Source organism: Amblyomma americanum, chromosome 3 (assembly GCF_052857255.1).
Source record: "Amblyomma americanum isolate KBUSLIRL-KWMA chromosome 3, ASM5285725v1, whole genome shotgun sequence".
Taxonomy (NCBI): Eukaryota; Metazoa; Arthropoda; class Arachnida; order Ixodida; family Ixodidae; genus Amblyomma; species Amblyomma americanum.
Window position 1 is genome coordinate 70688833 of NC_135499.1, and position 18253 is coordinate 70707085.

General features: G+C 48.1%; 1 protein-coding gene across 1 annotated transcript in view; it reads left to right on the plus strand.

Moving 5' to 3' along the window:
* Positions 1 to 18253, plus strand: part of LOC144123047 (neprilysin-1-like) — a 240814-nt gene that overhangs the window by 113910 nt on the left and 108651 nt on the right. Inside the window, exon 16 of the mRNA XM_077655963.1 lies at positions 14799 to 14966. Within this exon, the coding sequence (XP_077512089.1) occupies positions 14799 to 14966 (168 nt within the window). The remainder of the gene's footprint in view (positions 1 to 14798; positions 14967 to 18253) is intronic.

Below are 18253 nucleotides of genomic sequence, written 5' to 3' on the forward strand. Positions count from 1 at the left end.
TGCATAATCGCCCAACCGCTGTCAATGTTGCGCATCCGCTAGTGACAGAAGCTGCATTTGCATCAATTTTATTTCTTTAACCTCAATTTGGAGCTTCAACTTTTCAATTTCAAACATATCAGCCTTTTGCTCCTTTTCTTTCCGCAAAGCGTCATATTTTCTAGTGCCTGCTCTGTTGACGCGAGTTGCTCGATAGGCAATAGACCATTCCCCTTTGCGGCATCAGTCATTTCAATGCTATCGTATAGCGTACGACTATAAGATAGACATGCCAATTTCGGAGAAAGCAGGAGGGTGTCCTACCTCTTTCGACGCTCCGACGACCGCAGCACTGTCGATGTCAGTGTGATGACAGCGGGCTCCCGGGAAAGTAGACGCCCAGGAGTTGATCCTCGTCCCTCAGCAGCTCACCGCTTCGGACGTTGCTCCGCTTGGTCGTCTGGTTACTTTCCAGCAGCTGGCTGACTCGAACCCTTTCGAGGTGGACGCCTGGTTCTTTTCAGCAGCTCGCTGACTCGAACCCTCGATGGCTTGTCGTTGCCCGGCTCCTTCAGCTCTTCGCTGACTTGAGCCTCCGGCGTCCTCTCGAACTCGACTCGTGATCCTGAAGCTCTCGACGTCGTCTTTCGACGCAGCTTCACGTTTTCTCCTTTAGGACAAACCGCTTGCCCACCGACTTGTTCTTCTCACCTTCCGTCCAATGCCTCGAGTAGAAAGAAGTTGCGATCCTGTGGACTGTGCCAGTTGTGTTTTCTCCTTCAGGTGGTGATGAGAGGAAAAACCGCGTTGGTGATGAAATCGGGGTTTCTTGATAACCCGGTGGTCCTAACTCGTAAAAATTCACGTTACTGGAAGAAAGAAGAAGGTAAACTGTTTATTTGCAACATAAATAAAACAAGAAGCAACAAAGTAAGGAGAAAACTATTTACATGACTAAACCATTGATCAGACGAATTCAGCCCTCGTTCAACCCAGAACACTTGTTTTTAAACCCTCTGTCTCCGCCCTTAGCGCGGACAGCAACCAATCAGATTACAAGCGACACACCTCACCAATCAGTGGTTAGGGAAAGGAAAATAAGGTTTCGGCCAACTAATCACAGATTGGGGAAAGTGCTGACAAAATATTTGAGAAAGGAGAGGTTGCAATCAAATACACAAACAGCACAAACGCGACCACTCTCTCCCACGGCCCCTACGGCACAGCGGTTACCACTTTTCTAACATTTGTTTTCTCTTTCGCAGACGCGACAAACATATGCCGACGAGACGATCACTCAAGTTGTTCACATAACACATGCAAAGAGAAGACAGTCGTTACGGGATTGATGGGTTTCATGGTCACTCGGCTCCTGCTAAGCCGTATCTCGTGCATTCCCGAAGCCTCGGAAACCCCTTGACAACGAACACATGTCGACAGCTGTACATAGTTTGGCTTCTTGAGACGGGCTATGCCCGTGACGGCGTGGAGTAAACAAGGACGTCCGCCGCACGAAGGAGTAGCAGGGACGGAACGGGCTCCTTTGATTGTGATCTGACCCCACTGCTGCGGCTTTCTTTACGACCACCAGACCGACGAGTTCGCGGTAAGGTCAGCGAACTCCACACTTCCAGTACCCGCTCTTTAAATATATCTAGGAAAAATATTTGGCGCGGCGATGTCTAACGAGCGAGTCGTCTATATGGGGCAGTGAGCATACGTTTTTTTTTTATTTATGGTGTTCAACTTTCTGTATTCTACGCAAAAGCGCAGTGTTCCATCTTTCTTTTTAACAAGAACGACAGGCTACGACCACGACCTCTGAGATGGTTGAAAAATGTCGTCATTAAGCATCTCCTTCACTTGTGCTTGGATGGCCTTGCGTTCTTTAGGCGAAATATGCTACGACTTTTGTCGTATGGGACAGGCATCGCCGCACGTGATGGTGCGGTGTTTCATAATAACCGTCTGTTGAACTTTCGATGAATACGCAAAGCAGGATGCGTATTGACGTAGTAGAGCGCGGTGTTGAACTTGTGATATCCGAGGGCTCATGTCAGTGCGATCGAGGGACATGTTCTGAGGTCCGACGGCTTCGCACGTAAAGTGTTCAGAAACATCCGCTAAGTTGTCGACGAACGTGATCACTGTGGCGCGGAAAAGAATCCGAGGTTCATGTGTCAAATTTGTAAGCAGTAGTTCGGACCAACCATTCCGTTGGGGGACAAAGCTTCGGGCCGAACAAATGCTGTGCGTCAGCGATAGTGAAAGATTTCCCTCGGCGACCGCTGTCCCGTCACGGAACCCACCGCAGTCGGCACTGACAAAAACACTGCCGCGTGGCGGTATCAAAACATTCTCGGAGGAAGCTCGAAGGGCGGAGCTGCGTGGGCAAGTGTCAGGAGTGTCACCGCGGCTGTCTATAAAAAAGTAACTGCGCTCTGGCAGAGATCGATAATGACCCCATTTTCACGAGAAAAATCACAGGGAACAAAGCAGCGCGCAACGAGCGTAGAGTTGTGGATCTGGACCCGAGCTGAACACTGGCCAAGCGGAGTTACGATGTGGCCGCCAGCCATGCTGATCTGCGTGTCGGACTATGGTGTAACTTTTTTTAGAAGAGCTGTCAATCTGCCGCTTAAAATTTTAAAAAATCAGCTCCGGTGTCCAGCAACGCACTACTACCATGATCGTCGATGAGCGCAGATATGTCGAGAGAAAACCGGTTCTTATGTTCAGAAGCTGTGGTCGCCGATGTCGTCAAATTCCTGTCAGCCGATGTCCGCGCCATGGGAGGTACATTAGCGCGTCGAGTTTCAGAGATCCCGTCCCCGGAGGCTGCCGTCTTTAGTTTTCCCGGCGAGGGCTTGGCGAGCGTCCTTGCGCCGGTTGTGAGAAGTGCTGGCTTGCCGGTGATGGCGATGGTCTGCGAGGTGGCGGCGCGATCTTCACTGCCGTCGTCCTGAGGGTGGCAGACGCTGCAGGGCCACGCACTCTTCACTCTCGCGGGGTCGTTGACCAATGCCGAGCTCATGATATGGGCACCGGCGGAAAAGATGACCGGACTCTCCACAGTGCAAGCACAAACAATTTCGGTCGGGGCCACGCAGACGTCCGCCTTGCGCAGAGGGGGTCGATCATTCGACAAGTACCGCGCCTGCTGCAGGGAGGGTAGAAGAACGTGACGGTAGTAAGAAATGACGCGGAAGCTTTGGCATGGCGTCGCAAAACGTCAGCGTAAGTAGGGCGATGGAAGACATTCCGAAAAGGCTGAGGTTTGTCGCCCACTAACGGAGGTCTGATCACTTGCTCTACTGCCTCGCGGAGGACGCTAGCAAGAGAGCCGACCGTTGGTTGCGACGTGCGAAACTTCTCTTCACGTCCATTGGAGCGGATCATGTCCCGGTGGAGGTCAGGGTTGTTTCCGAATGCCGGGAAGGGCTCCGTACCTGAAGCAGCAAGTACTGGCCTGTCGTATACGGTGGAACGCCACTGAAGGGACTGTTGCACCATAACCGCCTGCGTCAAAAACTCGGCGACAGTACCGGGGGAGGGGGGGGGTTGCCATCGAGGGCAGCGAAAATATGTTTATATGTTTATAACTCCACGCATTAAGCGGCGTAGCTTTTTGGCTTCCGACATAGATTCGTCAGCTCGCCGGAGGAGCCGCGTCATGTCTTCGACATACATGCTCACCGTCTCGTTGGGCAACTGTATCCGACTCTGCATAGCCTGTTTATTTCGTTCCCGACGATCTGCGCTGATCTGTTTCTCGAGCTGTCGACGGAGGAACTCACGCCATGATGTTAAAACGCCTTCCCGGTTCTCGTACCACGTACGAGCGCCACCTTCCAGGCTGAAGAAGACGTTCCGCAGCTTCGCCGCGTCGTCCCACTGATTGATAGAGGCGACGCGTTCAAAGTTAATGAGCCAATCTTCCACATCCTCAAGCTGAGCGCCGTGCAATGACTTTTGTACTAGTGGGTTCTGGAGGGTGTAATGATTTGTACTTTACATGCATGGTTGCTCGAGGTGCAGGCGCCGAGGTAGAATTCATTGGCCCGTGCTCAGGGGGCAGTCCTAGGTTTCGGCGACTGACTCGGGGAACTGGTGTGTTGTCACGGATCTCTCCGGAGAACACTCGGACCGAAAGAATGGACTAGGCGACGGGTGTACCCACACAAACACACATTTAATACACCCTACGTGACACACACACTAGAACACAAAACTACAAAACTAACACAACACACAAAGGCTATAAATACACACGACCCGGGCACACTACTACCAGCGTCTACTACTAGCGTTCTACTATTCGTGGTCGGCGCTCGTGCTCACGGTTGGTTCGGTGTGGCTGCGGCGTTGTATGGATCCCGTAGACAGCATCGTGGCGGCGTTCGGCGTGCTTGCGCTGGCGTCGTTGGCGCCATCGCTGGTTGTGTCGTACAAGCTCTCGGTCCAAGCACCCGTGGAGGTGATGCCGGTGTTGTTGGCGTTGGGGGCACCACCCGGATGGGTGGCAACAGCGCTGGACAAACCCCTGGCCGTAGCAGGTGCTAGCGTCCTCTGTTGACTCCCCGGAACGGGCTCAGGCACGGCCGGAAGTCCACGATGCGATGTCGTAGTACGCGAGCTCCCCGGAGCAGTAGCCGGCGTCGCTCCCTTCCAGCCGATGTGTCCCTGACCTGCCGGAGCCTCCGCTTCTCTGCTGTCCCCCCCCCCCCAGTGCCTCGCTCTCACTCGCCCTTTTATAGTCTCGGTGTTAGTTCACGTAAGCCTTGTCGTCGTCTTCTTCTCTTTTCCACCAATCATCTCTCTCCACCTCACCGAATGCTTCTCCATCAACCATCTCTCTCCACCTCAACGAATGCTTCTTCTTCCTCTTCTTTTTTCTTAGGTTAATTCGGGTCGTCTTCTTCACACCTTTTTCCTTTAAAATTTAATTTAAGCTCCTTAATATATGTGTCAAGGGCCCCCTCTCTCAAGAGTTTTTCCATAAAAAACTGCTCACGACACCCTCATCTTCAAGCCATCCAGCCAACCGACTGTCTTCTGTGGCGATTCTGGACCCAGCACACAACACATCGCAGAGGTCCAGCACACACCAAACGAACGCCACTAACACAGCACACCAAATTCCGTTTTCAGGACACTAACAAACCACTGCCGCTGTCCGCACAGAGTCCTTAATAAACATGTTCGTGTCCACAACTCACTCCCTTAAATAATCACATAACACCAACAGCAGCAACAACAACAAGATAAATCCTAGAGATACATTAACACAAAAACAACAACAAGATACATTCCAGAGATACCTAGAGCTGTTCAGTTGGCTCTATCTGTATACAAGTCTACTTTGTAACATAAGACCTTCGTTTTGCGTGGCCCGTCCGAAAACGTCCCCCCCTTGATTTGGAGTAGAGCTGTAATCCTTTGTCTGCATTTAAATTGGGCTTCTTCAGTACCTCATCCCCTCCTGCGCTTTTCTTCCCACTTCACGTGGGCGCCTCAGCAACATCACCTGTCTCCTCGGCCACTACCGCACATGCTACCTTGGGGGCGTACCGTACGGGACCCCTTTCTTCGTACTTCTTCAACACATATACATGGAAAACCTCTTTAGTGTCATCTATCAGTAATTCATAATCCATATCCCTTTTCTTCCTCTTCACAAGGTACGGGCCCTTCCATTGCATCAGTAACTTATTATGGTCCGTGGGTAGCAGGACGAGAACCCTGTCGCCCGGATTCAGATTCCTGTGAATGGCTCTCTTTTTATAGTATCCCTTATAGCGTTCGCGCGCCATTTCCAGGCCTTGATGTGCAAACCTGCATTTTTTTCCAACTTGTCCCGCAACTCAAACACGTATGTGTATGTTGTCTTGAGACCTGAAGCAATCTCATTATTAGCCTACAGCTCCTTGAGTATTGTAAGTGGACCTCTAACGGTTCTCCCATACAACATCTCGAAGGGCGAGAAACCAAGACTCGTTTTTGGTACTTCGCGGTAAGCGAACAAAAGAGCTGGGAGATATCTATCCCAATCAGTAGGTCTCTCCTGGCACATTTTCTTGATCATAGTTTTGAGGGTACCGTTGAACCGCTCTGCAAGCCCATTGCACATGGGATGGTAAGGCGTCGTCAGTAACTGCCTAACTGACAAAAGGCGGTTAACCTCCTTCATTAGTTCCGATGTGAAGTTTGAGCCCCGGTCACTCAAAATTTCCCTCGGGAACCCATAACGCGAAATCATTTCCACAAGACCCTCCGCCACTTGGATACTGTTAATAGTTCTCAGTGGAATAGCGTCAGGATAACGAATGGCCACATCAACTAGAGTAAGCACATATCTATTGCCTTTGGCGGATACTGGAGAGATTGGCCCCACAATGTCAATCGCCACTCGCTGAACCGGTAGGTCGATAGCTGGCATCTTGCCCAGAGGTACGGGACCAACTCTTCCCTTCGGAACTGTGCGCTCGCACACGTCACATGAGCGAACAAAGCGCTTAACGTCACTCTGAACACCCGGCCAAAAGAACTCGGTGATCCTAGACACCGTTTTTTGAACACCCTGGCGTCCGGCCCTAATGATGTCATGTCCTAAGCGTAGCACGGTCTCTCGCATATCTCTAGGTAACACCAGCTGTTGGACCCGCCTTCCTGAACTAAATATGCATTCCCTGTGCAAAAAAACCACTTAACAAAGACCATTTACCAAATGACAGCATTCAGATAAAACCTACAAAACATGTTCTTGATCTCGTATGTTCATACTTAGTGCATATATTCAATCTTTCGCTATCATCTGGCTCTTTTCCTGACGACATGAAACGTGCAAAAGTCTCTGTTATATACAAGGGAGGAAACAGGAACGACTTAAGCAACTACAGGCCTATATCGATAATTCCAACCTTCTCAAAAGGCTTTGAGAAGATTATGCTTACCCGACAAGACGAATTTTTTACTAAGCACAATATCTTAACAGAATGCCAGCAGGGTTTCGGTAAGGGTAGGTCAACGGAGTCTGCCCTTCTGTTGCAAAAAGAAATTATCATTACAAACATTGAAGCTAATCGATTTACCCTGGGAATCTATATAGACTTCAGTAAACCATTTGATTCGATATGTCACATAACCCTCCTTAATAAGTTAGATCATTACGGTGCCCGTGGGTTAACAAATACTATTTTGCAATCGTACCTAACCGGCCGATCCCAATGTGTTGACATTAATGGTTACTATTCCACCTTCGAACAGATTTCATCCGGTGTCCCACAGGGCAGTATTCTTGGGCCGTTTTTATTTTATGTTTACGTAAATGATCTTATCTATACTGATGATAATGCTGTGTTCGTATTATATGCCGATAATTCAAGCTCCTTCTTTAGTTCCACTAATGAAGTCGATTTGTTCAGAATTGCGAATAGTGCTTAAAAACAACCAGCTTAAAAATGAATAAAAAAAGACGAAAGCAATTTTATTTGCACCTAAAAACAAACGTGTCGCCTCTAGTCATGAACTAAAACTAGGACCTTATAAAATAGATGTCGTGAAACAGCATAAGATACTAGGTGTCATATTCTCCAGTCAGATGACATGGAACAGTCATGTTGAACAGCTAGCCAAAAAACTCTCATCTGCCGTAGGTGCCTTATTTCGGACGCGTGACATATTTCCGATTTCCGTTAGATTACAAGTACACCACGCCCTCTTCCGTTCACACCTTAACTACTGTACTCTAGTATGGGGGACGGCTACTAAAAAGAACGTCAATGCACTTCTTCGTCTAGAAAAAAAGCCATATGTTGCTTGAACAATGTATTATATTTACATCCCACTGCCGAGCGATTTCGTCGGCATCATATAATCAATATTCACTTCCTTTATAATTACCGTCTCCTCACCAGTTTCACTTTGCTAATGAAAAGTATAGACAATTCTTATTGACATTTTCAGGTGCAACGCTACGCTGCAATATTTCAAAACCACGCGCGCCTGAAGAATGAGTGATTCCACACCACCGAAAAAATTACCTTCTACAGTCATTAAGCTATACAATGCCAATGTTACTAAATAAGCTCAATGTGGCCAGGTTTATTAAGCCTGTAATAACTCGCAAAGTTTTGCGTTCAATATTTCTAGAGTGACTTGTGCTTGCATCCTATAAACACAGTAATGTTAGCTTTATGTCTAACTTGAGTGCAATGATTGTCGCTGTTGTAATCTCGTGTGCATGTATACGCTAGTCCTTGTATAATGCCTTGACTCCTTGACTCTTACTTCTGCTCTTATATTTTTAAATTTATGATAAAATGTGTCTTTTTCGAAGTAACAGTACATGTATAACTTTTTTTTTACTGCTGTCACTGTTGCCTGTCGCCGGCTATCAGGCCTAGTCAAGCTGTCCCCACAGCCTTTTGCCTGGAAGACGGTCAACATTGCGAAATGTTGAAAATAAAGGTGAATTGAGTTGAATTGAATTGAATACTCGAATGACGTCCGAATATGCCTTCTTTTCACCTTTTCCCCGACTCTTTCGAAGCAAGCATTCAACCTCGGTTCTTCTTTTTGCCTAATTACAATTTCGCCCGGTGTTGCGCTCAAGTACATCGTAACAGGAGTAGAGAGCGGAAGCTGCGTTGCTAGGGCTGTCGCTTAAGCTCTTGTCTCCACTGCCGACGAGAAACTGACTGCACCCGTCTGAGCTGTCGCGGGCCTTTCCTCCTTTGGATGTTCTTCAACGTCGAGCATCCTCCACTTGGGATTGGGGTCTTCGACACCTCTTGCACCCGCAATGTTCCCCAAGATGAGATCGTAGATGGGTTGGTCTACGCATTTTGACACTACCTGCCCAGTATAATATGGCTTGGACACTAGAATCCTGGCTTCAGGAAGGTACCTTACTGTGCTGTCTACCAGAGTGACGGCCGACACTTCCCCTGTAAGATCCTCGTCCTTCACCAGGCTTCTACGAACCAAGACTGTGTTAGCTCCGCTGTCTCTAAGCACCAATATAGGACGGTCCCCTATTAGCCCAACCACCACTGGCATTGCTGCTTTCGACTTGGGTGTTCCACTCACCGCCTCATTTTCCAGCGGCTTCGTTAAAACATTAAGTTGGGCTAGTTGGTAACGGCTTAAAGAAATCATATTTTGAGCGGTAAGAAACAGACACAACACCCAGCTACACACACACAGGACACCCGCTAGACTTCAACTGTCTTTACTGGACACTATCCAGTTTCTAGAAGTGTCCCTATGCATCACGGGTGAGCGTACGTGCTGGGCATATAAGCCGAGATCCAAAAAACAGGTTTTAAATTATGCTTCGGCTCATTCGAAGGTAGTGAAGCGCGGCATTGTGATGAACAGCCTGCGTGCGGCTCTGCAGAAGTCGTGCCCGCATAACATGGAAGCCAGTCTGCAAGAGCAGGTTGACCGTTTGGACAAGGCGGACTACCCTCTAGAATCGGTTAATGCGGTGGTCGAAGCTTTACTACGGGAGCTTGGTGGTGCCAAAGTGAAGGCAGGTGAAGAAAGGCTTAAGCGGCGGGTCGCAATCCCGTACGTCCACAGTCTATCCCACCGCCTCAAAAAAGTTGCCCAGAAGTGTGGTGTTGGTGTTCTGTTGACAGCCCCTGAAAAGCTGGTAAGATTATGTTCAGCAGTCACAGAAACGAAGAAGCCGTGTTGCAGCAAAAGGCACCAAATGAAGTGTGTAACCTGCCGAACGGGAGTGGTGTACACCATTCCACTTGCCTGTGGCAAGGTATATATAGGCCAGACCGGAAGGTGTGTCAACGACAGGATTAGAGAGCATAGAAGGGATGTTTCGTCACAGGCCGGTGGAGCTGAATTGGTGAAGCATTGCAGAAGTTGTAAAGGCTGTATCCCAGTATATGACGCTACGTCTGTGATGCATGTGGGAGCCGACAAAAAAGAAAGAGAAATTATCGAAGCCTTTCGTATTCAAGAAGCTGGCGACATGTGTGTAAGCACTCCCTCCCTGGCGTTGGCAGAAAAAGAGATTGTTTATCTGCGCAATCGTATGCCCTACAGGAGAGGGGAGGGCGTAGTTAGACCTGATGCGGATGACGAGGCACCTGCGTGTGCCCAGCGGCGTTTGCTCTCCTTTCAGCTGTGGAACTTCGGGTGGCATGACAAGTTCCAACCTAGAGTAGACAACGCATGCAGCTCGGTCCTGCGTTCTGTATCGGCACTCATCCAAAGTATGAACCCTCCTCTTACAACCTTGACACACAACCTGTGTTTTTTGGGCAGTGCTACTAGTTCGAGAGTCAGCTGCACGGTGTCCCACCTTGCCGCAGAGAAAACACCTTGCTGGCGCCTTAGATGCACCTCCATATACTCTTGGTTTTGCCGCGTCTGTTTCTAGGGTATTTTGGGTTTCCTCCTTTGCCTTACTCAAATTTTTAGCGCTTGAGTCTCGAGGAATTGGTCTGCAGTGTCGGCGAACTCTTCCAATGAACACAACTTTCTTTCTTTCAGGAATAGCGCCAGCTTTGAGCTGCAACACGCTAAAAATTGCTCAGTGACCAGCTTGTCACGCACACCTTCAAAACGCTTTTCTGTGTTTGACATATCAAGCCACCTATCAAAATAGTTGGTCAGCCTTCAAGAAAACTGCTTAGCGGTTTCCGAATCCTCAGGTTTCGCGGTGCGAAATCTCTGACGAAAAGCCTCTGTCGTAAGCCTGAATCTTTCGAGGAGCGCCTTTTTGACTTTCTCGTAGTCCATGGAATAAGCAGCAGGCATCCTTCCGAACACATTCAGCGCCTCTCCGACTAAACACATGCTCAATGCCGTGGCCCATTCACTGCGCTCCCAGCCTTGCCCCAAAGCTATCCGCTCGAATCGTTGCAGATATGCATCCAAATCATCTGTCTTGTCATCAAAAGGAGCCATCAGCTTCCTTGGGCAAACTCTGGCCGGTCTAGGAGATCTGTACCCGCTAAGCAACGCTGATAATTGTCCGTGATCTCCTCATATATTCCCGCAACATGCGCCTGTTTCCACAAAATAAACTCCTTCTCCCGTTCTATCCTTCTTTTCTCCTGTTCTTCTGCCTCGCGGGCTCTTTTAGCTTCTCGCTGTTCTGTCTCGCGAGCTCTTTTCGCCTCGCGCTCTTCTGCCTCGCGAGCTCTTTTCGCCTCGCGCTCTTCTGCATCACGAGCTCTTTTCTCTTGCTCTTCTGCCTCGCGAGCTCTTTTCGCCTCGCGCTCTTCTGCTTCGCGAGCGTCGGCGCGTGCTTGCGCCCTTTCCTCTCTCTGCCTATCTGCCTCCTCTCTCTGCCTCTTTGCCTCCTCGTCATAGAGACGCATCGCCTCTTTACTGCTTAACCCCAGCTTGAGCGCCAGTTCTAACGTTTTTGCCAAATTCATACTTTCTGCCGTCGAGAAATCGAAAAGATCCGAGACAAAGCAAAAAGAAAAAAAAGGAAATGAATCTTGGCGCAGGCTCGCCACTTATCTTGGTCACGGATCTCTCCGGAGAACACTCGGACCGAAAGAATGGACTAGGCGACGGGTGTACCCACAAAAACGCACATTTAATACACCTTACGTGACACACAAACTGGAACACAAAACTAACAAAACTAACACAACACACAAAGGCTATAATTACACACGACCCGGGCACACTAATACCAGCGTCTACTACTAGCGTTCAACTACTCGTGGTCGGCGTTCGTGCTCACGGTTGGTTCGGTGCGGCTGCGGTGTTGTATGGATCCCGTAGCCGGCGTCGAGGCGGAGTTCGGCGTGCTTGGGCTGGCGTCGCTGGCTGTGTCGTACAAGCTCCCGGTCCAAGCGCCCGTGGAGGTGATGCCTGTGTTGTTGGCGTTGGGGGCACCACCCGGATGGGTGACAACAGCGCTGGAGAAACCCCTGGCCGTAGCAGGTGATAGCGTCCTCCGTTGACTCCCCGGAACGGTCTCAGGCACGGCCGGAAGTCCACGATGCGATGTCGTAGAACGCGAGCTCACCGGAGCAGTCGCCGGCGTCGCTCCCTTCCAGCCGATGTGTCCCTGACCTGCCGGAGCCTCCGCTTCTCTGCTGTTCCCCCCCAGTGCCTCGCTCTCACTCGCCCTTTTATAGTCTCGGTGTTAGTCCACGTAAGCCTTGTCGTCGTCTTCTTCTCTTCTCCACCAATCATCTCTCTCCACCTCACCGAATGCTTCTCCACCAATCATCTCTCTCTACCTCAACGAATGGTTCTTCTTCCTCTTCTTTATTCTTCGGTTAATTCGCGTTGTCTTCTTCACATCTTTTTCCTTAAAAATTTAATTTAGGCTCCTTAATATATGTGACAGGTGTCGACCGGCAGAGGCATGAGGTCCGCGGTGCGAGGAGGGTTGTGCGACATAGTCATAAAGAGATCCAGCACGTCCACCAAAAATGTCACAGAAACAAGAACCGAGACACCGTTCACCAGCAGCGTTCAAAGAAAAGCTTTCAGGGCGCGTGGGCAAAATCTTAACCTTCTTGTCGTTTCTTACTACCTGGGGTCACCTGACGGCAATATTTATACCTTTGCCCGTGTAAGCTCATATTCATTGTATGAAAATAGTCGTATTTTTGAAGCAAAGGGCTCGTAAAAAGTTTATATTTCTAAGCGGACGTGTCTGAGGCGCGCTGCGTGGCTTCAAGACATGAACGAATTGTTTATTAAGAATGAAATGGTTGCCGAGATGAAACGCGGATATATTTACAGTTAATCCATAACCAATCAATCAAGTGAACGAGAAGAATTGCTTATTGAGAATCTTTTTTCGGCGATATTATTTGATGCGTGCATTAAATTCTAATGTGCATAACAGGTGTTCCAGGAAAGCCCGCCTTTATTATCCTGAATTTTCGTTTTCGAGTTATGGCACTCTACGTCCTCGTAATATCAGTGTTTTCGGACGTCAGAAAACTGGCAGATCGTGTTAACATGCAAAGTGATTGAGTTCGAACGCGTTTATCATGTTTACCTATTACAGAGAGGCGCCTGATTGTAATTAGATATTCGAGGCCGGCCTTTAGTAGTATATACATCAGTTTATAGATCTCGAAAACGCGATTACCCTACCAGCTGTAGCTAAACTAATGTGGGTCAGGAGCGGGAAGCGACGTCCATTAAATAGCAACACTCCGTGACGCGGCTACGACGTGACAGCCGCTGCACTGCCTACGCTGCGCTCCTTCCGCTCCTGACCCCTTCGCTGCTACAGGAGGGTAGGGCAGAGATCGTCTCGTGGTACATGCTTCCCGGAGAGACGCTCTCCGCAGGCCCGCGGTCATCGAGAGACGAGAGAAATTGCTGTTTTTTTGTGCTGTAATGACGAGGGTAACCCCGTTTTCGAAGTTCTAGAAGGTGTTATGATTATAACTAACGGCCGGCTACATACCTCTAAATGCAATATGGACCTGTCGGTAATAGTCGAAAAGTTACCCATTAGAATTCAGGTAATCACTTATGTAGTAAATATGGTTCTTCTGTTTTCTTGCTCCCACCAGCGCTGCAATTAATTAGCCCCAGAAGCCATTTCTTAACCTGAAAAAACCTATTTTAAACAATAAAGGCGGGCTTCCATGAAACCCCTACCTTGGAGCGCGCGTCCTAATAAGCTCTGGTTAATCCAAGTTCAATTGCTAAAATTCCGTTTCCTCGCAACGTCGTCTACGCAGCGTCTCCTTCCGGCGCTCTCGACAACTCAAAGCGGTCTCTTCCGCATATGAACAGTCACTCCGGGACGTGGCACGACTCCTTCTAGCCGCATCATCGTTAGGACGCTACTCGAGTCGTGCGGCGCGTTCTTCTGGCGTCTGTTGAGCGCTTTGTCTCTTCCTCGCTCTGTCGTTGCTTCTTTTTCGCGCGCTCTCCATAATGACTACAATACACTGCGGCGAAGCGCGCATATATATATATATATATATATATATATATATATATATATATATATATATATATATATATATATATATATTTATTAGCCCCCGCGAGCCGGCGGCACCTCCTCTCCCTCTACCCCAGCGGAGCACATCTGGTGGAGCGAGCGGCGACGACGGCGCCATCTGTTGGAGCGCGGCTTTGACGTTGCTAGGCAACGGCGGCTCAAGGTCGTTCGAGGTCGTTCAAGGTCGTTTAAATGAAATATCTTATGCTTGTGTTTATTGCTCTAGCATTTATAGTGGCCATTCCCCGAATTTGGCAGTTTGTTTATTAGTCTGTCTGTTCGTATGAAGCCGGTTTTTGTGGAAAGTGGCAGCTCAATTAATCGGGAAAGGTTGCTCAAGAAGGGCAATCTGGGTCTCAACCTAACCAAAGCAACCGAAGTCCCATCCATTACAGCGCCTACTTCAAACGAGCAGCGTCGCATCGCTTGACCGATGCACCACTACGCCATGTTTGGCAGCAAGATTCCTTAGTGATCTATGATTGTACAGAATGACCAATACCGCATATATAGACGTTATCAATTATCGCTCTCTGAAAACTACCATCCGTGAACATGAGTCTAAACACCGGAACCGAATTGAAAACCGAACTGGTTGGTAGCGCACCTAATTCGCATTTACCATAACTACACAGATCGACCATAATTTTTTCGTACGCCAATTTTTTAGTTAGCAAGACATGCTCATTTTCCTCTTTTAATTCTATTGCTTATTATTTGCGTTTCTTCGTTCAAAAGTTTTCATTCTTGCTGCGAAAACTGGCTCTAGGTGATTCGGCAACATTATTACTTCTAGTTTCTCTTTAGTCCTTAAATTGTCACTGTGCTGTTTTTTATGCCTCTACAGATAGGAGAAGCGGACACAATCCTGAGCGTTGTAGCTGCCTCGGATCCCACCAGTATGAAAGCCTTGCAGAATTTAACCTGCAAGTTTGAAAAGGCTGTTGGAATTGTGGCGGAGGAGACCAGCCAGCTCTGCGTGAACCTGGCGCAATTCGCCATTGCCCTCGCGCAGGTATGGCGCTTCAATTTTAAAGTGTGTATTTCTGTTGGGAGTGCATTTATTCGTGTACAGATGAATGAAGCACAAGAAGCTCTTTAAGAATAGCCTTATCTTGCGTAATTATCACAACTTAAGGAAGTCATCTGTGTTGTGCGTTGTGTAGTGCTTGTACTCTCGGCGTCAAATGAAATGCGAACTGCGGAGCGCGTGCCAAACGGTCCAACTCAGGCCGTCTGCCCGTCTATGTGAATTACAGGCGAGCTCTTCCGATTTGCGATAGTTTTCTTTTGTTTTATTTGACTTTCGCTTCTTCCCTTTGCCGCTGGAGCGCCACATTCATGCTTTGCACCGATCACAACTTGCACAGCGTGGTTTTGCGGGCGGCAGCGAGTGAAGCGAGCGGCCCTACGTCCCTGGTCAACCTTTATTGTTTCGCAGAACAGGCGCTTCCCCGGTTGTTCGGCTGCGCTGCGCTGTGTGCTTTCCTTCTATAAATATATTCCCTGTTTCTGTTCGACGCCTTCACGTTACAATATTACTTGCTCAAAAAGCAAGGGAACAAAAAACATACAAATATTGGATAATAAACCAGCGTTGACGGTGACCCTCAGAAATCTAGATGATAATTAAGTCCAGGAACTAACAGACCTTTATAAAAGACACTTAAAAAAGGCACACTCCAAGCAGAATGAACGCACGGAAGAGTGATTTTAATCCCGAAGTTCAACAAGCCAATCACCCCAACAAATATGCGACCGATATCGCTCACCTCCAGCTTAAGGTAGCTTCTTGAATAGCCCTCAGATAGCGCGTAAAGATTATTCAGTATATCCACACATTTTCTCACAACTTAAAGAAGATAGGCCAGGGACATGGGGTGAAGGTTATTTTCTCCAGTCCCAATCAGTTGTCTAGTATATGCACTCTCCTGTCCAGGCAGCGGGAGTCATGTGAAAAGACGCATGAAAAAAGGTATGTCGGTTGCGCCACCAACGTTGTGTACAGCATTCCTTTAACTTGTGGTCGTGTATACATAGGAAAAACGGGAAGGTGCGTCAACGACAGACTGCGGGAACATAAGAGGACAGTAGAAAACCATGTAAGACGCCACCTGCAGAGAATGTTGTGACTCATAAATGCAAGCTTTTCTTTAGAAGTACCTCGGTCCTGGCACATGCAAAACTAATGTTCGGAGAGAAATAATTGATGCCTTTCACATGACTAACACTGGTGACAAATGCATTGGCACTGCTTCTGATGTACTGCTGGACAAAGAGATAACATTCTTGGATGACACATGTGATTTCCTGTATCTGGTGATTGCCTTAACTTGGTTTCCCTGGCTGTTTCCTGTTGGACTAGCCTTCGATTCGAGTTTCTTTAAATGAACCTTTCTCTTCTATTTTACCTTAGTATTGGCTTTTTGGTTTTAGTTGTTCTGCTATCGCTTTATTGACACTCCTTTTGCTACTATAAGTAAAATTTTACGCATTGACCATTTTATTGTTTTTGTTCACTTTGACACTGTTTTTGCCAAGAGATGTTTGAAAGCTACGTTCATCGCTCACCTCATGCATCACCATTCCTTTTATCTTTTTCTTTTCTTGCTTAAGGCATTGAAGGATTTGAATCAATTTTGCGCGTAATTTTGCGCGTAATCTGGTGGCGCACTTGGCGGCGGTATGATGACATGATCAGTGCGTGTCTTTGTTAATCTTGTGTTTGCCCAGCATGGGTATAAATGCATCTGCCTACTACGAAAATAAACTAGTTGGAAGTCGCGCTCTCTACATGTCGTGGTTGTTTCTTTGTTGTGTCCCGTCTTCTGCGCGCAGGTGCGTACCCTTTAAAATGTCATACTAGCTCGGCAAGCAGCATTCGTGGATGACACGAGGCAATACCCCCACACTATGGTCGGTTTTAAACCCCGCTTATCAACAAAGGATGCTATGCTACAGCTAACATCAGAAGTTCTATGTACAAACGTTAGCGCTAATTAATACACATTCACAAGAAAGGTAGACAAGAAAACGCGCTTTGTCTTATTTTGCGCTAACGTTTGTACATAGAACTATGCACCAACTAGCCCAGCAACAAGTGTTAATTGAACATCAGAAGTACTTGACCCACTTATACCAAATAACACTAGTGAGCTATTAGCTATACACCTAAAAAAGCCTTCCACAATGTACAGCACACAGCAATCCTACAGACACTAACAAGCATTCAAACAGGTATGCAGGTATACAACTGCATAAGGGTCTTCCTCCAAGAGAGGACAGCCACGCTTCCCATCGGTAATCTCCACACCACACTCTATACTCTTGCCAATGTGGGCACACCGCAAGGCTCCGTGCTTTCCCACCTTCTGTTCAACATCACAATTATCTCCTTAGCTAGAGAATTGCACAAAATCCCTCATCTCGGTGACACTTTATACGCCGATGACTTCAAAATTTGGACAACTCACGGGTCACACGGCCCTATAGAGGCCGCGCTGCATACGGCAGCAGGTATCATTGCTAAACTCACCTCAAAAATCGGAGTAGCGTGCTCGCCAGAAAAATCGGAATTACTCGCCATACCCCGTAAGAGACGGACTTATAAAACTCGCATAGAAATCCGAATTCAGGGCACACAGGTACCCCAGGTCCATACCATCCGCATTGTTGGACTGTGCCTTCCACAGGATGAAAAAAAAAACGGAGACGCAATTAAACGACTCAAAAAGGGCATCGCAGCCATCACGCAACTCATAAAAAGGGTGGCAGGAGGCGCACATGGGCTTAGACAGGCGTGCACCTTTCGCGTAGCGCACGCCTATACACTCAGCCGAATTGTTTATGATACGCAATACCTCAATAAACCATTTATGCGCAGCAAATAGCCTGCTTGTTTCGGCAAGCAACAAAAGCAGCACTTAAATTACAGAAAAACGCTGGAAACGAGAAAGTGCTCGAACTATGAGTCCATAACACCTTACGTGAACTGCGAGAGGCTAACTTACAAGCCAAGTATATTAGACTAGCCGCTGCAACTACCGGGCGTAACATACTCCTTCAGCTAGGCTTTAGTACTCCTGCAAACAATATATCACTAATAACACTCCCCACCCATATTCACACTTCAATATATGCCAAACCATTACCAAGAATCAAGCACCCCCGCCCTGGCTAATGTCTCAGGAAGGCGCGCGCAGAACGCACCAAAAATGGTACGGGGATGACCCAAGTGCCGCTTGAGAACGGCTATGAGTACGGAGCTCCGTGCTCATAGCACGGAGCCACTGTGGTTGTCCA